At 27.1% G+C, this 21,555-nt stretch overlaps 1 protein-coding gene across 1 annotated transcript; it reads left to right on the top strand.

The window, feature by feature from the left end:
• The first annotated feature begins 223 nt into the window (after positions 1 to 223).
• On the top strand, positions 224 to 10,204 carry LOC110646112 (aminodeoxychorismate synthase, chloroplastic). Its single transcript, XM_058151629.1, is given in 17 exon segments — positions 224 to 1,045; positions 1,190 to 1,321; positions 1,800 to 1,867; positions 2,123 to 2,187; positions 2,461 to 2,527; positions 3,147 to 3,434; positions 3,519 to 3,645; positions 4,338 to 4,622; positions 4,625 to 4,662; positions 5,728 to 5,807; positions 6,006 to 6,030; positions 6,032 to 6,109; positions 6,911 to 7,011; positions 8,286 to 8,547; positions 8,550 to 8,835; positions 8,838 to 8,907; positions 9,436 to 10,204. Coding segments are annotated over 17 exon segments (2,784 nt in total). The 5' UTR covers positions 224 to 714; the 3' UTR covers positions 9,917 to 10,204.
• The last annotated feature ends 11,351 nt before the right edge of the window (positions 10,205 to 21,555 follow it).

Genomic DNA, 21,555 nt, shown 5'->3' with positions numbered 1-21,555 from the left:
TAATATATTACTGTTATTATTTTTCAAAAATAATTTATTTTATGTATTTAAATATTATATTTTTAATAAAAAATAGATATATTATTAAAATTATATTTAAAATTTATATTTTTAATTTATAATATTTTTAATAAATAAATAAATGTTTATTATATAATAATAAATTAAAATAAAATATATAAAAAATAAAAGAAAAAATATTCGCGAACTCGGTTGGGACTGAGAAGCCTTCCCGCCATTAGCATTCCTCTAGTTAGGATGAGAGTTCGAGTTTGGCCATAAAAAAAAACAAAAGCGAGGTAGGTGGATAGGCAGGCGGCCATGGAATCCCCACCAATCAGCGGTGGAATCCTCCTTCAACCTCCACTTCACTTTTTGACGCTTCAAAACAGAATCTAATCTTGAGACCTCGGCCCCACCTCACCACCAAACACCTACCTGCACCACCACCGCCATCACTTCTCTCTCTCTTTACCCTCTTCACTCGATCTCCTCCTCCTCGGCTCCACCACTACCCACCACCTCTTCTAAGGTCTCTTTCTTACCTTCCACCTTATGTCTAAATCTCGAATTTACGTTTTCCATTATCTGTCTGCTCATTCTTTGCTCACAAGTTGAAAAAAGTTCTTTAACGTTTGGATTTCTTGGATCTCTGATTTATATTCCGAGCCTTTTTCATTTGGAGAAACTGTTGGATTGAATAAAGGTTTGCAGATGGAATTTGCTATAAGTTCGTCTTCTTTGGATCTTTCAAATCTTTGCTTCGAGGGTCTCAGGTGAAATACTGCCAATTTGCGATTTGCCAAACCTTTTCTGGGATTTCGTTTTCTTGCTAAGAATGAGAATGCTCAAGAATCTTTTTGTAATTTTAAAAGAATGGTCATTTCTAGCCAGTTAATGCCTGGACACACTGAGGGGTCTTTCATGGGGAATAAACGGCTGCAGGATCATAGTCGGAAGCTGGAATTCGTGAGGACCTTGCTGATTGATAGCTATGATAGTTACACCTACAACATTTACCAAGAGCTGTCTGTTGTTAATGGGGGTAATTCTTTTTTGCTATCTCTGTGTTTTTTTACTACTTTTTGTTGCTTTTTTCTATTGTTCTGTTATCATTAAGATTTTTTTTGGTTCAATTCAAGCGTATTGAAAGAATTTTTTTTTTTTTTATTATTTGTTAACATATCAGTTCCACCTATGGTGGTGAAGAATGATGAGTGGACATGGGAGGAAGTGTGCCACTACTTATATGAAGAAAAAGCTTTTGATAATATTGTTATATCACCTGGCCCTGGTTCTCCAACATGTGCAGCGGATATAGGTAAGATTGAGAATTCAGTTCCACCCCTTTTCTTTTAATCACATTTGCAGAGGGTAGCAGTTCAAACATTCACACTTTGCCAATGGTAAAATTCATTGTTAAGGGCTAGTATCCAATGCAGACATATTGCGCTTTTGGACATGATAGAATGGGCTATATTATGGCCTGTGATACATTCTTGTCAATGCAATTAAAGTTGTGAATGACACCTTTTACTATTGTTAGATGGTTTAATGCTCTGAATTTTATTATTAAGATCTCGCAAGACCTGAAAATGCAGTGCAGAAAATTATTGCCGAGTTTTCAGAAGGTTTCCACCCTTGCACGTATTAATTTGTGGAGTTTACTCTCTAATGATGATGATATTGCAACTAGAATTGTGATATATTTACTGTTAGTATAGTTTTTTTTTTCTTTTTTTTTTTTTTCCGGGTGAAGTTTATGTAATTCCATTTCATAGTCCATTTGAATCTTACAGGAATATGCCTTCGGTTGCTGCCTGAGTACAGGGATATTCCCATTTTGGGAGTTTGTCTTGGACATCAGGTATTTCTACTTATGTTCTTTTCATGCTGCTTGGACTTCGTTTTCCTGAATAATTGCTTGTGTTTATATTTCTGTTAAAAATATGTTTTAGTCAAGTTAAATAGATTCTTTTATCCTTTTTTCCTTTCTTTGATTGAAGCATTAGTTTCTTCCCATTTGCATTTAGTGTAACTTTTCCTGCCAATGGATAAGTCTTTTGACTTTTACTGCAATCGCTTTGTATTACTAAATTGAATGTGACTTTTAATGTGACAGGCTTTGGGTTATGTGCATGGTGCTCAGATTGTCCATGCACCTGAACCAGTCCATGGACGCATGAGGTACATTGAATAAATTATCAAGGCTGCCTTATTTGTTTTGTTGTCTATTTTGTCACATTACTTTTCACATTTTATTGGATATATTATAGTGGTAAGATATTGCCTATTGAATCTATCTTTTTAATGGCGTTGTCTTTGTCTATTACAACATCAAGCATGGTAAACAATAGCATAGATGTTATTTAGCAATCATGAGATGCATATACATATGTCCCATCTGGTTTTATATGCACTTGGCTTCCCTTTTATAACATTACCACTTGTGCCTTGCAGTGAAATTGAGCATGATGGGTGCAGACTCTTCAATAACATCCCTTCTGGCAAAAAATCTGGATTTAAGGCCTGTTTGTCAATTTATATGAGAAACAGAATGAAATTGTATTTGTCTATTTCTGTATAATGTAATGCTACGAGTGGCAAGTCTTTGAAATAGGTAATTTGGTTAGTATGTTGTCTTGCATGCACTATCATGGTATTTGAGCTTTTGCAAGAACATATGTCCCTTAAAATAGCACAATTGTGTTGTTTATTTTCTTCATCGTCATTTTCATTAATATTATTTCATGATCAATGTGATAATTGTTAAAAATCCAAAAAAAGCTAAAAGTTAGCATAGTGAGATCATTGATAGACTGATTTTAATTAGAAGAATACCCTATCCTTCTTCTTAACAAATTCTTTGGATGAACACTTATGGCAAGGATACTTGAATTGGGAACTAGAATAAATTTTTGAGGTCTATAGACTGAATACCTGAAAGTGAAGTGCAAGATTTCTTCAGTCAAATAGATGAATGCAAAATCATATTTCTATGAATTTCAAAATGTTAATTATTATGAGGTTAGAGCTACTCTCTGAGTTGTTAAGATGTGTCTGTTTTGCATGCTGCCTTTATTGGGATCTATGTGGTGCTTATGAGCATTGCAACTAAAGACTATTTCCCACTTTGATTATTACAGGTTGTCCGATATCATTCTCTTATTATAGATGCACGATCACTCCCGAAGGAACTTTTACCAATTGCATGGACATCTTCTACTGGCACACATTCTTTCCTTGAGTCTCAGAATTCTGATTTTATCCCTGATGCTCGTGAGAGTCAGGTTAGGCCAACCATTTGTTTTGATACTTATTCACCAGAATTAAATAATGGAACTTCTTGGTCTTTTAGCCACTCCACAGAAGTGCGAAGGGGAAAAAATCTCATGGGCATTATGCATTCTACCAGGCCTCATTATGGTATACAGGTTTGTGTACTTTCATTGTCTTTAGTTGGTTGCCCTTGAATTACTTTCCTGCGAGTTTACATTCTTGATTTTGTTCACCTTCAGTTTCATCCAGAGAGTATTGCAACTTATCATGGAAGGAAAATATTTGAGAATTTTAGAGAGATGACACGAGACTATTGGCACCGATTGAGGTCGACATTTGTTAATGAGAGACATGCCTTTTATACTGGTAAATGGAAGCTCTTCTAAATCAATTTATACTTTGTCTGTGAACATACGAATCTCATTTCTACTACATTTCTCTATTAGCACCTCTGTATTTTTTTTTCTCTTGAACTTTATATGTGCATTTTTAGAGGGTGAGCCTTGGCATTGCTAAGGTTGCTCCTTTGTGATTAGAAGGTCTCAGATTTTTTGGGGAAACAACCTATATACAAAAAGGCAAGAAGAGCACTGCATATGATATATGACCCTTACATAACTCTTGCAAAGCAAGGAGTGTCATGCACGAGGCATGCCCTTCTTTTAAATGTGCATATTTTTTTAGATCAATTGTAATATGTCTACTCATTTTTTATATCTTAATGTCACACACGTACCAGCATGTTCATGTGCAAAAAAATAAATCTATCTAATGCATTTTTGTGAAAATTTTGCCAATGAATTTGTGGCTTGCAAATTTGAGTGGCATAATTTTTACAGCAACTTAGGGATAAACATAGTGGGCATGCCATGACCTTCTACATCTTACATATGGTTGATCAGTTGGTTCAACATCCTTCCATACCCTGTGCACTCCCTTCCAAAACTATTTGGCGCTACTCTGCTATGCCTAAATATGCATCCAGAATTGCTACCTTTCATATTTGGCTTTGCATCTACAGAGCCTTTAATTTCCTCTGAACAGTAAAATTTTTTTAGCATGCATGCGGTTGCCTGGTGCTATTCAACTGTTTGGAGTTCCTAGAACTGGGCCATTAGAATGCAATGAAGATGCTCTACCATTTAGAGAAGCTTCAAGAAGAAGGCAATTGCTGGGCAATATAGATGAGATTAATTGTTTTAACATGTCCAGTTTACTGAAGTTTCCCAAATCAAATGTTCATGTAAAGCATTTAAAATTGAAATGGAGGAAGTTTGATAGATTGGCAGCACAACTTGGTGGAGCAAGAAACATATTTTCTGAACTATTTGGAGCTAATAGAGCTGAAACACCTTTTGGTTGGACAGTTCCTCAGTAGAGAAGGTTTTCTTTTGCTGCTCTATCATCTATCAGCTAAAAATTGCAATTTACAGTGAACTGCAGCTTTTAAGTTTTGTTGATTCCCATTGTTAATAATGAGCAAAATTTGGTACTTAAAAGCATGACTTCTTTTATAGTAATTCAATAACCAGTGGAATGTAGTGCTTACCCTTGCTTTTTTAATTAGAAACTTTTTGCTTATCTGATTAACCAGATTTTGTTGCTGGCTATATTGAGAGGTTAACTAAAATTTCCTTCTTGGAATTAATGTTTGGTATCAAATTGGGTAAATAATGGGGATTATTAGAAATTGAGAAGATAGTCTGTATTTCTTTATGAATTTCTTAAATGTTTGATTTATATGACTATATACATTAACTTCAGCATATTGGAGAAATTTTTTTATGGAGTCACATCACATGAAGACAATTCTGTGGAGCATATGGAGAAATACCATACTTGGGGGAGGTCAACTGTTATCTTTTGACTTGCACATGTGTGAATAGAGGATTGTGGACATAGATACATATTTGCTGTGAATTTATATGAATAGGTATAGATATAGAAGCTCCCCAGCCCAAAGCCAAGGCAGACTAAATTTACCGGTTGTTTGGTGATATGTCTGATTAGAAGGTTAGGTAAGTAAACTCAACTAAAGGAGGTGGGTACTTACTGAACAAAGGGGTATTTGATTATAAAGTCGTCCAAGCTGACTTACGGTAAAAAACAATGGAATTTGTTATGGTTTAAAAATCTGTGATTGTTAGATTAAGTGTAGAGGGATAAACTGTATAAGGTTTTGAAATGGAGTAGTAGTTAAGTGCAGGAGATTTGTGATTTTATAGTTTGAGCTTGAGCACCATTTCATATTCCATGGTCTTGGTAAATTTTATTTTATCATTTTTGTTATATTATTGTTATCAGCATCAGCTTCATTATTATTAGTAGTATTATTATTGTTGTTGTTGCTGCAATTACTGATATTGTTGTTGTTATTATTGTTGTTATTATTGTAGTTTACATTCTAGATTTTTGACATCTAATCATTTTTGTGTTTTGAATTCTTAGGGAAGGGCAGGCTTTTCGTTTATGGGAGGTAAAGGTGGATCACTTTGGAAGCAAATTACATTTAGATTGTCAGATCAAAGGTTTGCAAATTTATCTCGTCAATTACTTAAACTTGAATCTTTTTTTCCTGTGTCTTAGTGGTGAGTTTTGTATCATGGATTCATTTTATTAATTTTCAAAATGTGGATCGAGTGCTAGCTGCAAGATTTTGTGAAAAAAAAATAATGCATAGTATCATGCTTTAGTGGAAAATGATGAATCCTGCATTCATTTTTCAGTGATATGGCTTTCAAGAGTGGTGGTTTTTTTATCAATTGAATATGCTCAAGGCACTACCAAAAGCATGTATTTGGAAAAAGGTTTTCTCGATTTTATGAACAAGGTAATGAATGCATACATTTCCTTTGGGCTTGTATGCTGTTGTTAATTCTTGGAGAGAACCTCATGTTGATGTACCTCCATTAAAAAGTAATGCTGATATAATGTACCAAAAAAATGCTACATGTGATGAGAATTGCATCACATATTATGTTATGAAAGCAAAGAATTAGTTTCCCAAAAAGAAAGCTGTTTTCTTTATTTTATTCAAATTGTAAGAAACATCCACTAGAGTGAAGCTGTAAGTACCTCGTTCACCTGGCTGTCCAATTTCAATCCAGTACAGTTGTTGGGTTTCCTATTCTCAAGGATTCATTTTTGTGGAAGTCTAATTGCTTATGCCTTGCTTTGCAATTCTGTCAACACAACAAGAGTGAACTGATGTGATATATTCAGTTGGTCATCCATTCTGGCTGTATTTTGATATGACCAATAAAAATCTGTGAATTATTGTCTGTTGATGTTGCTCATGGACTCATTGGTGATGCTTTTCTCATCACAAGGCCATTATTTCCTTTTCCTCTTTCAGGAAGGGAGAGGGTGGGGGCAAGGAAGTTTGGTTGCATGTGTCTGCATGGGAAAAAACGTAACACCCATGGTTGACCACAAATTTTAAGTCTGTATGCCTCAAGGATACATGTCTCCTATTGCTTAATGAACAAAGCTTATATATATTGGGAATGATAATAAAGACTTTTGTATGGCATGTTTCTCCTGGGTTCATGTTGAACAAAAGAGTGCATTTTCACCATTTAATATAGTTCCTGATCCGGTTTGATTGATGTTTCTTGTTACTTCATCGCAGGAACTCCTATCATTCCATTATGATGAAAAAGATTTTGAAGGACTGCCATTTGACTTCTATGGTGGATATATTGGTTATATTGGATAAGTTTATTAAAATGTGTGCTTTCAAATCTTGGCTGATTGGTGTCATGAGTTTGCTAATGCTTTTTTATCATTTAAAATGCACGCTTTATGAAAGTTGATTATGGATTTATATTTTATACATATATTCAAATTTTAGTTTGAAATTTATCTACATTTATTTGGCTTCCTTCCAATTGAGTTTGGCTACCTTGCCCTGGCTTGCCAGAGGGAGAATTGGGACTGATCGAGGAATCATATTGCTGATGCTTTCCACTTTTCATACTCTTTTGGATGCCAATCCTTGCAACATTTATATGATTATGTCTGCATATTATTCTGCATACTGTGGATGTGTTTATATGCCTGTCTATACAAAGAAAGTACGCGAAATTGTTTGATAAAAAAAGAAGAGAACCTAGAAAGCAAAATCAAAAGGGTTAGTTGCTGAAAAAATGCCGAAGCATGGGTAATTACAGTGCATGCCCTATTGTCAAAAACATTTCAATACAAACCATAGAAGAATATAAGAACTTAATTCAAACCTTGATAGAATTATCTTTGCTCAAATTCTTACAAATTTCAAGAAAAAATTTTGCCAATGAGGTGCTTAAAAATAGTTCTCTGAGTGGATATTCAATTTGTATAGGCAATAACAATTGAAATATGGATTATATTATTTTACTTTTAAGTCTAAAACTTCTCCCAGAGATTTCTTAAATAATATTAAACCATCTTATGCAAGTAATATGTAAAAATATGAGATATTAAAACCTTAATGCAATTCTGTTGAAATTCTTAAATTGTTCAATGTTTAAATTGTAACGTTTTAAACATAGGGCTAAAATTGGAACCGACCACATCCTCCAGGTCTTATTTCATTTTATTAAGGGTCAAAATAGTCACCATGGTATATATCACAGGATTAGACGATGACAACAATAATGATTAAGCATTAATCCCAAATTAGTCAGGATGGGCTATGTGGATCATTTTTTCAGCATTCGTGCTCTCTATCATTTTAGCTCTCTCCCTTTACCTTCTCACTTCTTGTGCTGCTAATCTGCCTTTTTAAGTTAACATAATAAGCATATGCTTGTTTATTCATTCATTTGAAGAGAAGATAGAATTGTGGAATGTGATTTTCCACTTAAAGAAAATATTAATAAATGAATATTGAAATCTTAGTCGAACTAGAATTAAGGTAATCTTGTTTGGAATTGGTTTTTCATGCCATAACCAATATTTATCCAGAATTGTCCTGGATCCTGATATTAATTTTTTTTGTCTAACTTATTTTTATTTTAATGTAGGTATAACCTTAAAATTGAATGTGGCATGCTATCTAATCGTTACAAATCTAAGACTCCGGATGCTTGCTTTTTCTTTGCTGATAATTTTGCAGTCATTGATCATCTTTATGATGATGTTTATATAATGTCTATACAAGAAGGAAGCACAACCGATACATCATGGTTGGATGATGTACAACAGAAGCTCCTTCATTTGGAAGCTTCTGCTGCAAGCAAGTTAGAGAAGCAGACTTCACAACCTTCAACATTTTTCCCATGCACGGCACGGCTGGCTTTCTTGCTGGGAAATCTAGAGAGCAGTATATTAATGGTGTGCAGAAGAGTCTGGAATACATTAAAGATGGAGAAAGCTATGAGTTGTGTCTCACTACTCAAATAAGGAAAAGAGTTGGAGATATAGAGTCTCTTGGGCTTTACCTTCAGCTGAGAGAGAAAAATCCCGCGCCATATGCTGCGTGGCTTAATTTTTCAAATGAAAATTTGTGCATATGCTGTTCTTCCCCTGAGAGGTTCTTGCGCTTGGACAGAAACGGTGTTCTGGAAGCAAAGCCCATAAGGGTACTATCGCCCGTGGCAGAACGCACGAAGAAGATGAACAGCTTAAATTGCAATTGCAATACAGGTAAATATGAATTTTCTCTCTCTCTCTTCTAAAGGCATTAATGGTTTTTTGGTCCACTAATATAGTATTTGGTTGAGCGATATTCTACCATCTGATGGACAAAATTCAGTTTGGAAATTTGTATAAATAATAATATTCAATAATTTTCCTCTTCATTATAACTGTGAACTCTGAAGCTTATGAAGTGTTTAATTCCCCATCCAATGATGGAAGAGTTGCCTTTGCTTAACAATTTGGTATTCTGTACTGTATCCCAACTTATTGCTTGTTGCTTCATGTCTTCTGGATGTGGCCAGTTGCCATAGTTCCTGATAGCTTATCTTGTGTTTTTGCATACACCTGATGCATTGGAGTGGGAGTGATAGATTTTGCAATTATTATGCACATCACCTTTTAGAAATCTTGGATGCTTCAATTCAATTCAATAAATATACATATATTTCAATTAAACTGAGTAATCCATTTTGAATCAAAGAATCACTCTGTTTATTCTTGCATTTAACTCACTCCTGCTCTCACCCTAAACAGTGAAAAAGATAAAGCTGAAAATCTTATGATTGTTGATCTCTTGAGGAATGATCTTGGCCGTGTCTGTGAACCTGGCTCTGTTCATGTGCCACGTCTTATGGATGTGGAATCATATGCAACTGTTCATACAATGGTGAGCACAATTCGAGGAAAGAAGAGGTCTAACATAAATGCAGCCGACTGTATCCGGGCTGCATTTCCAGGTGGTTCAATGACCGGAGCACCAAAGTTGAGATCTATGGAACTTCTTCATTCTCTTCAAAGTTGTTCCCGTGGCATCTACTCAGGTTCTATTGGATATTTCTCATACAATCAGACATTTGATCTTAATATTGTGATAAGAACGATCGTAATACATGAAGGTGAAGCTTCTATAGGAGCAGGTGGAGCCTTTGTTGCTTTGTCAAATCCTGAAGATGAGTATGATGAAATGATACTGAAAACAGGTGCACCAGCAAAGGCAGTGGTAGAATTTCAATAGGTTCGGAATTGACACTGTAGAATATTAAGAGTGTTGTATTTTTGTTCTTCTTAGAGTCTGTTACTATTGCACACAAGAACACTTAGGCCTGCAGAAAACAGGGGCAAGGTAGCATCAATTTTTCTTTTTTAGCCGAGCTCACAGATTCATTTCATGAGAGAATAGATGTCCATTTTTTTTAATCTTTTTTTTTTCTCAGACATTTGCGTGCTTCAGTGCCATGATTTTGATTTGATTTGTATCCAATTGATTATCATTACAAACATTTATATATCAACTCTTTATTTATCTCTAGGCTCCTCACGTTTGAATCCATATATATATATATATAGAAAGACATTGGCTTAACTAAAAATATCTTTCATGTTTTGTATTATTTATATTATTTATAAAAATAAAAAATATTTTATTTTATATGAATTACTTTTTTAATATATCATAATAGATTACTATATTTATCTTATAATTATTTATATAAAATTATTTTAACATAATTATATTTGAATTTAAATAAAAAAAAATTAATTTTTATCAGCCAAGCATATGAATTTTTTTTATCAATGTTTTTAAAATTTTCTTTTAATTTAACTTCTTATAAATTCATTAAAAATATTTTATATGAAATAAAATTTATATTTTATTTTAATTACAGATAAATTATACATATAAAATGCAACAATAAAAATATTATAAAAAATTATATTCAGTAATTTATAAAAAATGTTTAATATGTAATATAAATAAAATTATATTAATCTAAAATTTTTAAATAACATATAATTACGTATAAAGAATACAAATAAATTTTATATATGGGAAAAAAATATTTAAATAGATAAATATATATTATTTAAAAAAATTAATAATTAATATAATATTTTAGGTTTGAGTTCAATTATAAAATCAATATAATTAATAAGATAATGAGAATTTATAATATTGATTTTTTTTAATTTTAAAATGATACATTATTAAAAATTTAAAAATTTTAATATTTGTATGTATGAACAAGTATAATATTTTTTTAATTTTTTAATACTATAATCTTATTCTAAGTTATCAAATAGTGAATACGTATAAAAAGAATTAAGACTCATTTTAATATATAATTATTATTTTAATTTAATAGATTTATATTTTGATATAAATAAAAATTTATATTTTAATTTTAAAAAAGTCATTTTTATGCATGAAAACAAACATTACATTATTTAATAGAATTTTTATTTATTAAAAATAAATAATTTCTTTTATCAAAATTTAACGTTTATTTTTAGGAATAATTATAAAAAAAATTAATTTAACAATATATAATAAATAATTTTTAAAATTAATTTCTCAATTAATTAAAAAATGAATTTAACAGGAATTATAAATTTAATATACACGAAATGAATGAAACTTAGTAAAAATTAAAAAATAAATAAATAAAACTGCCCAACAGGTAAAAAAAAACAGTTGTCTAGTTCGGACCTATTTATTTTATTATATTTTTATTTTCGATCTCTATGTTATTATAAATTCATAATTTTTAATATATTTCAAAATTAAATGAAAATTTTATTTTATACTCTTAATATATTTCAAAAAGGATATTTAGCCTAACTTATAAACCGGTCAAATTAACTTATAAGATATATTTTTAAATTAACATGTTTATTTAAAATATTTTTAAAAATTACAAGCTATTATAAGTAAAAAAAAAATTATGAGAAGTTTCATTTTGATTTTTATAAGTTAGCTTAACTAAGGGTTTTAATATAAATTAAATAATTATTTATACATTTTTTACTATAATCATTCTAATTAAAAATAATAATATATTAATGTTGGTAGTGTTTTTTATTCTACTAGCATCAATTTTTTTTATTTTTTATATAAAAAGAAAATTTTACTTATCAATTTATTATTTATAAATAATTTATTAGTATTAATACATTTATCAATCTTATTTTATAAATTTTTCTTCATATTATAAGAAAATATGAAATTATGTAAAGTATTATATATAAAATAAAAATTAATAATATTGATATTTATTAATATGAATGTGCATGATTAATTCTATTAAACATAAATAAAAAATAAAATAACAAAAAGCTAGAATTAAAAAATATTAACATTATATGAAACTATTCCAAATTGAATTTATTTTACTATCATATGTGTATGCTCTTAAATAATATTGAAAAAGTTTAGATTTTTCATGTTGATTGTATATATTCTGCAAAAATTATAAAATGCTAAAAGTTAATTAATTTTAATAAACTCAATATTTTATTATTGAAAAAATTTAATTAAAAAATATATGAACCAACAAAATAACAAATAGTTAAGTTTATATACCTATAGAATGCTTATAATTATAAAATTATATTATAATAATAAAATCTTCATAATAAATTTCATGTCTTCTTATAACACACAAATTTATAATTTCTTATTTCCATATATATACTTCTATTTTCATTAACCTAAATCTAGAAATGATAAAATGCGCGTGCACGCATATATACATATATATATTATCATAATATTAATTAATATATTAAAATAATATTAATTGTGTACAAAATTTTAATAAAAAAATTATATATAAAAAAATAAATTACAAGTATAAAAAATAAGTACAGAAAACATATAACACACATTTAAAAAAAAATAGTATATATAAGAGTGCAAATAAGAGGTGAATTTGTAAATCAATAAAATACTCCTAATTTTTTTATTTTAATTTTAATTATTTATTAAATAACTAATTTAGATAGTTATTATTTTTTATTGAGACGTGAGTCTAACTAAGAGTCTCAAAGTATATATATATATATATATATATATATATATATATATAATTTTTTTCTTTTAATTAGAATTATATTTTATTATATGAAAGCTTTAATAATATATTTAATAATTAAACACTAATGAATATACTCTTTAATTTAAATACAATTTTACTTTTGTAAGGAAACTTAAACCTAACGAAATGTTAAAGCTAAAAGAAGTCGATAATTATAAATGTAAAGTGTATTTTATAGTTATTTAGTTTCATTACAAAGTAAAATTATTTTATTATGAAAAGTAATATAATTTAATAAAATAAGAAAGTTTTTCATTAAAAAATACATATAATATTTTTTAAAAACCTAAGAGATAAATTATTTATGGTAAATTTTATTAAAAAATTATAGAAACAAATTATGGATCTATTAAATATTATGAAAAAAATTATTTTATAAAAACTCATGAAATGAGTTGTAAATTTATGTTAAAATTATCTTATTTTTCATAATAAAGTAATTTTATTATGTATATAACCAAATAACCATAGAAGACATTTTAATAAAAGTATATTATCTAATTATTTTTATATGAGAGAAAAAATAATGTTACAATTTGCCTTTTCGTTGCCAATCAAATTAGCAAGGCACTTGCTATTTACTTTGGATGGTAAATTATCCAAAATTCAAAGTACAAGAAAAATGAAACTTATTCAATTTTAATTTTCTATGTAATTTTTTTGAAAATAAAAAAAAAATCATGAACACATACTATAACCTTTGATGGATGATGAGATAATGGACGTTAAATTAATTACTCTGTATTATTATTATGTCATTTAGCTAATAATAATAAGTAAATTATTTTTAAATTGAAAAAAAAATACATATAGCTAATAAAAATATATAAATAAATAGAAAAATACATGATTATATTATTTGTTAAAAAACTGATTTATTTTCTAATATAAAGTAATTGCATGATAATTCATATAAATATTTTTATAATTATTTTTTTAGAATTTTTTTTATCTTTTTAATAAAAATGTCTCACTTTATTCATAATTTTTATGATTTTAATTTTATTTTTTTTCTATATTCTATCTTTATTTACTTTTTTTTTTCTTTCAAAATTTTAAGATCAATAAAATAATTATAAGCATCACTTTTATAAGGGTAGTTGCATATGAATATAATCAATAAAATCTTGATATTATGGCAAGTTCACTCTCATTGAATTCTCTATACTTACTTTCGTTTGCATTTTAAATTTATTAATTTCTTTTTATAAAACTTAGCAATTTATTAATAAAAATCATAACATAAGTACAAACATAATATTCTCAAAATAGAAAATAATTATAAATATAGACAATTAAAATCTTATTTTCAAAGATGATTTGGGTAGAGTAGAATACTTTTTTAAATAATAACTAGTTCTTTTTTATTTTTGATGATTAAAGAAATTTTTTATAATACTGTTCTTTCATAAACTTGTTACATTGGTGGTTCGCACAATAGATTAAATCACCAAACGTTAATAGAAGAACAAAGCGCACTAATAAGGTCCATTGATAAAAGATTATTACCTATGCTTAAAGTTTTAAAGTTTTCAATAAAAAAAAAATTAATGATCTATATTGTATTTCAAACTGCCAAATAACCCATTCAAATACCAAAAAAAAAAAAAAAACATTTACTAAGGGGAGCAAATAAAACTCCAATAATGAGGAGAATAAAACTCAATGTTAAGGAGAAAATCTCAAATTTGTGTCTAGTGAATACAAATATGAGAAAAAAAAAAAAACTCTGATTCATTGCAAACGAAAACATATATATGAGAGTTTATTTAAAAAATTAATAAAAAAAGAAATTAATTTAAGGGTAGCTACAGATGAGAAACACCCTAATGACGGTACATGACAAAAAAATATGAAGAGGAAAAGAAAAAAAAAGGTAAAGAAGAGGAGAGGAGGAAAACTACTTCTCAATGCATACAATTAGTTGCATTTAAAAAATAATTAATTGTATATATCCAAAAAGTCTCAGGCCTTGTTGGTTTAACAGTAAAATACAATGATAATTATTAGCTGAAAGTTATTATTGTTAGTTGATGATAGCTAATTTATATTAAGTGTTTGGTAAAATTATATTAGTTGTTGCTGTTAATATATGAAATGATTAATAAGGGTATATATTATATAATTTATTTTATTATTAAAATAAATATAAAATTATAAATTTATTATATTATGTTATTTATTTTATTATTAAATTAATATATTATATCATTCATTATATTATTAAAACAAATAAATAATTATTAATCTATTATATTATATCATTTATTTTATTATTGAAATAAGAAAATAATTAATTTTTTTTAAAAAATAATTAAATAATTTTAAAAATATAGATAAAATAATAAAGTAATTATTATTGTTGATAAAGCAAAAACTTATAATCAATTTTAAGTTTTTAGATATAAATAAATATTTTATATTTTATGTTATTAATAAAAAATATTTTAACTAAGTTAAAATGTATTAATTAAAATGTTAAAATTATAAATAAAAAATATAAAAGTATTAATAATATTAATTTTTGAGTTAAATAAAAAAAGATAATATGATCAAAATAAAAAATAAAATCAAATAAGCTATCAACTAATGAGAAACAGCTCTAAAAATAGAGCTGATACAAACTGCAGCTGAATGGGTACCATATCAGTTACCTATCAGCTATTAACTTTATTTTTTTAAATTTACCAAACATTTTAATTCACCTGTTTGGGTGTCTATTAGCTATCAGCTGCACCCAACAGGTAAACCAAATACCTCTTTAGTAATAAGTTTATCAATCTTAAAAAGTGCATAAAATTAGTAATTTTATTTTTATAAAGTTAAAATATTTATAGTTAAAATATAAGTTTATTGGAACTTAATTTCTAATTAATCAACTATAGTAAATTTGTTTTTTAGAATTTATCTATAATATAATATTAAATATAATATACGTTATTGTTATTATTATTATTATTATTATTATTATTATTATTATTATTATTATTATTATTATATAAAGTTTGTTGATAGGAAGAAATTTTTTTTTTATATAAATAAAATTTAAACTTAAGATTTTACAGTTTTGGAGATGACTCTAGTAATACTAAACTAAAATTCATTAATGATAGGATACATTTTTAATAGATAAAAATTATAATTATATAAAAAATTTTTATTTTAATTATAAATTTATTCATAACATTGCTATTACACTTTTATTTCGGTTGGAGATAGAATTCTTTTTTTTTTTAATGTAAACTTAGAAATTTAAGATTTTGAAATTTAATTTTTTTTATAAAACATTAAAATTTAACTGAATGATAATTTTTTAGTATTATAGAATAATAATATTTTAATAATACTTTAAAGATTGCTATTTTCCTATAGAAGTCATAATTATAGCAAATTAATATAACTAATGATATCTTAGTTCAAGTTAGTAAAATAACAATGAAAATTTAACATGCAATTAAAATGTGATTTCTTTATCCTTTTCTTTAGATATGGTTTATAATTTTTTTTAAAAAAATTATGATATTATTATTTTATAAAATTAAATATTTATAAATATAATGTCACATTAAAAATTAAAAATTATATAAAATATAATTATTATAAATTAAATATATTTATAAATTTCAAAATTAATTTTTCATTATAATTATATAAAAAATTATATTGCATGTGACTTGAATATGCCACAATAAAATAGTCTATATATATATATATATATGAGAAGGAAACTTTTAAACGAATAAAAATATTTTTAAATATTATATTATTTATAGTTGTATTATTTTTATTTAAATTAATTTTAGAGTATTTATAAATTTAAAATTTCTAACCTTACTTATAATTCTACTTAATTAAAATTTTTATTACAATCTAAATTAAAATATTATAAAAAATAATTAATAAATTTATATTTCCTTTGAAAATCATGAATTTATGTTAAAAAAAATTCCAATTTAAATATTTTTAATTATACTAATAATTAATATTTCAAATTTTAATTAATAAAATTTTATATTTCTCCATCTATTAAAATTTAGAAATACAAATTTAACTAAACTAAAATTAAACTTCAGACCAAAAAAAGTAAATACTATAATTAGTTAAAGAAAAAAAATTTGTGAAATCATAAAATGAGTTTCAGTGATGAAAACAAAAAATCTCTTAAATCTTTGTCAACTATATATGTAATCCAATGGTTTAAATATATTTACTAAAACATTATATAAATATGACAAAAGTCTTTATAAATAATCAAAGGCGGACAAATAATTAAAAATGGAGGAAGACAAAAATTAAATTATCATATAATTATTATAATTAATAAAAATTTATAACTATGCTTTTGTCAAACAATAATCAAGAATTTTTTATAAACTATATATTTTATTAACTTTAAATAATCAAGAATAACTCAATGAAAAATGTCCATAAATCATAATCAACATTCATTGTAATACATTTTTAGCTGTTAATTAGGATACTAATTTTTAGAGAATTTAATTTAGGATTTGAGAATTAAACAGTTAAAGTGTAATAGAAAAACTAAATTTGCGGTTTAAAATTTTAAATTAATTTTTGTTTTAAAATAATAATTTATAATTATTATAATAAAGAGTAGTTAAAACTTTAGACTCTATAGGAACAAAACAAAAAGAGATAAAATTTTTATAGCATAAAAATTAGATTTTTTTTTTAAATTAGATTTTTTTCCTTAATATTTAATCTATTTTCATGATTAATGATAAAACTAATTTTAATGTTAATTAGATAAAATTAATATTCCTAAATTTTGAGATAAATTAAAAAAATTAGTAACTAGAATTAAAATTTTAATAATTTAAATAAATGTAAAATTTTTCAAACCTTATATTGAAGTTTATATTTTTAAATAAAAAGGGAAAGCAATATTTTTTAAAAAAAGTGCAAATAAAGTTATAGAATTAAGCAAATAAAAATTAATAAAATTTATAAATACAAATAATTAAAAATTATATATAGAGAGAGAAAGAAAGAGAGAGATAATTTTAAAAGCATATCTTGTGATATGAATCTTTATTTTATTAAATTAATATTTTAAACCAACATATTATCTATATATTCTTTAATAGAACAATAACATGACAATACACTAATTGAAATAAAAAAAAAATTGTCACATTAACATTATGTTAGTTGATTAAAATAATATATCACAACATAAAATTTCATGATATTAATTTAATGAAAATGAAAAATTATTCCTTAAATAATAAGTGATAAACCACATGGTGTTTTTTTTTTTCTTTTTAACTTCCCTATACATAATTTGTATTTATATAATCACATTTATACATAGAGAGTTTTGTCTTATTTTATTTGTTGAGATTCTTAATTAAATAGAGTTTATTAATTATTATATTTTATTTGTTTCAAAAATAATATTATATATTGTTTTTACTTTGAATATGATTTATTAACGCATAATTTTTTGTGTAGTATTTCTCATTTTAAGTTAGTTTGTAATTAATTATTTTTACAATTAGATTATAAATTTAAATAAATTAAAAATAATTTTTTGAATAAAAAATTATAATTTAAAAATGTATTAAAAATGATAAGACGATGCACGTGCCACTAAAAACTAATATATATAAAAGTATCAATGAGTGGCGAAATTATAAACTAGCAAAACTAATCTTAATGAAATGATAAAATTACTATCTATAAAATATTAACCATTTATTTAAATTTAAAATACAACAACATATAATTATAACCCTAAAGTATTTTAAATTCCAATGCCATAACTATTGTTACTAAGATAAAATTCTTATTGTGAAACTATAACCAAACTAAGTTTCCTTGTAGAGCATTCCATCTATATGAGTTGTTTTAAAAAATGTTTTAAATTAATTAATATAATATAAATTTATTTAGTATAATAAATTTGAATTCTTTAATTTATTGATTTAATAGAAGGCATATGTATTAAATTAATACTTCTTATTTTAATTCAAGAAGTAAATTATGACACCCCTTACCTGTCTACAGTGTAACCGAACAAGATATGTCACACAGTGTACCGGAACACCATATTTTATTTCAATTACTTTTATCCTCCCTTATTTATTTTTTCATAGTTATGAAGTACAATTGGTGAAGTATAATTTATTTAAGTCATTTATGAAAAACATCAATTTGTTTGAGATTCCGCAAATTTTATAGAAAATCCGGCAGAGTACTGACTAAAAATGAAGAAAACAGTTCTTCGGAACCTGTGAAAAACACTTCCAAAATTTTCAATCAATCCCAAACTCTATTTCATCAACAAAATCTCAATATTTTTCAACAACATTTCCATTTCTTAATCATTCATCTCATATGATATTCATGTAAAAGTCATAAACAAATATTCACTTTTTCATTCACAAACACAATTTTCACTATTTACATTAATATCAAAATACATTACATAAGTCATAATTACACATGAGAAAATAAAAGTTAATTACAAAATACCAAAATAAAACCTAGTGTCCTACCAATGCACTGATGACGGTGAGGTGACATGGACACTATGCAGAGCTGCAGAAGATCTCACCCAGTCTGTGGTCTACTGGGCTCTCGGTCAGTCTTTCTTGAATCTACGTGTGGTAAAAAGCAACGTGCTAAGCAATAATGCTTAGTGGTGCCAATAATAAAAAAAAAAGAAATAACAGAAAATAAATATGCAGTGCATGACCTGATGTCTTATGCAGACAATTTTTCGATCATTATTGGTAATCTTATTTATTTTGTACTTGTTATCTTCATAATTTCATTAAATTTATCCACTTCCATTTTTGGTTGCCCAAGTAATCTATACTGGATGACTGGACTGGATAAACGAGTAAACTGGCACTGGGTATCTAGTATCTCGGGCCGTCACACCATCGGTCACATATGCATCTCTCAGTGTGCAACAGAGCAACTAATAAGCTGTAATAACATTAGGCACAAGGCCAAGTATCAACACAATGTCAGAATGGCTAAAAGCCATAAAATCACAGAATGGCATAATGCCATGTGCAGTACTGCTAACTGAACCCTATTGGCATGCCAACCTATCCAAACCAATCTTACTAGGTGTACTAGGGCATGTTACACTTTTAAACTTTATAATTCTTGAAATTTAAGTTTAGGTATTACTATTCATTTTATTAGTCAACTAAAATATTAACTTTTGCATAGACAATAGGTACATTGGTTCTAATACTCCCAACATACCACATTTTACATTCTCCAGTTGTTGGTATTGGTTGCCAATACCATTTCTAAGCTTAGTATTAGTTATTCAAAATTTTCAGATTTCAAGCCTCATATTTACTGTTCCATTGGTCATTTGTACAGTAGAAATTTGGCAAAATTGTCTTCATAAAAGTTGTTCCTTATTTTGTCTAGTTATATTTCCTTTTTTGAATCACTCAATTTAGAGTTTTGTAGCTCAATTTATGGCCTAAACACTATAACTGGCCGGATTGGACAGAATCCACAATTCTCGGCAAAACTGGTTCTGCCAGATTTAATAACCTAAGTTTGGTTGGAAATTTGACTAGGTTATGGTCAGAATTTGGATTTGTGTTCTTCATGAAAGTTGTAGGTATATGTATCAGCTTTCTGCTGGTAAAATTTCAGGTCAATTGGACCTTTCTACACTGAGTTATGACCAAATGAGACTAAATGAATAAACACTGTTTATTTGATCATTTTGCCCAGGCAGAATGCAAGTCACCTGGATTAGGGCAATTTTTAAGCCAACTTGGATTGGTTTTCTGGCTAGGGTTTCTTCGTGGTGCCATTATGTGTCTAGTTTCATGTCCAATTGGCCTTGCACCAATTGAACCTCTACAACTCTATTTATAGCTACCCAAACCTGCTGGACTCATGCTCAGTCCTGCAGGTCAGCCAAGGCAGCTCACCCATACACAAATGCCAAGCCTCAACTCACTTTATTTCCTCATTATACATTCAAATGGTCACTAATTGACCATTACAAGGTTAATGAACCATTACATGAGCAAACCCTAATATTGTTAAGCGTCCATATTTTTTCATGTTCACACATACCTAATCCTTGCATTTCACCTACACAACTAAGTTTAATCATGCATTTAGCACTAAGGGTTGCTCTTCAACACTTTGCTATCAAGCAAAATCACCAACCCTAACTAACCCTAACTGCCTAAACTTGTAGGGTGAACACACACAATGGTTTGTTTCATTTTATTACATTTCCTACACATATCATGCCATTAAACATGACTTAAACTAAAAAGAGCGAGAGATTGGTCACTTACCTTGTTGGGGCAGAATTTCTCCCTTCACAAACTTCTTTTTTTATTCCTTTTTTAGCTGCCTAGAGGATATTCAAGTTGCTAAGTTAATTTTTTGTGAAGCTAGGTTAGGGTTTCAAGTGAAATTTGGTGAGGTAATGAAGCTTTGGGGTGTTTTAATGGAGGTTTGGGCATGGGAGGTGGGTTTCAACTGGCTTATTGAAGGAGATGGCTGCTACCTTTTTTTTTTTTTGTATCCTTATCCCTTTTTATTAGTTAATTCAAGCGTTAGTTAAATGTGATTGGTGGGATTTGCTTAATGACATCATAATGATGTCATAAATGGGCCTTTTTATCTCATTTCCTATTCTTTTCTTCTCTACTCATTTTCAATTAAATTTTTAGCAATATTTATTCACATTTTATGTCATAATAATTATTTACTTAACTGGACAAGTCGGCCAAAAATCACCTCTGAAGGCGAAATG

Source organism: Hevea brasiliensis, chromosome 8 (assembly GCF_030052815.1).
Source record: "Hevea brasiliensis isolate MT/VB/25A 57/8 chromosome 8, ASM3005281v1, whole genome shotgun sequence".
In the NCBI taxonomy this organism is placed as follows: domain Eukaryota; kingdom Viridiplantae; phylum Streptophyta; class Magnoliopsida; order Malpighiales; family Euphorbiaceae; genus Hevea; species Hevea brasiliensis.
This window is presented reverse-complemented; position numbering and strand designations above follow the sequence as displayed.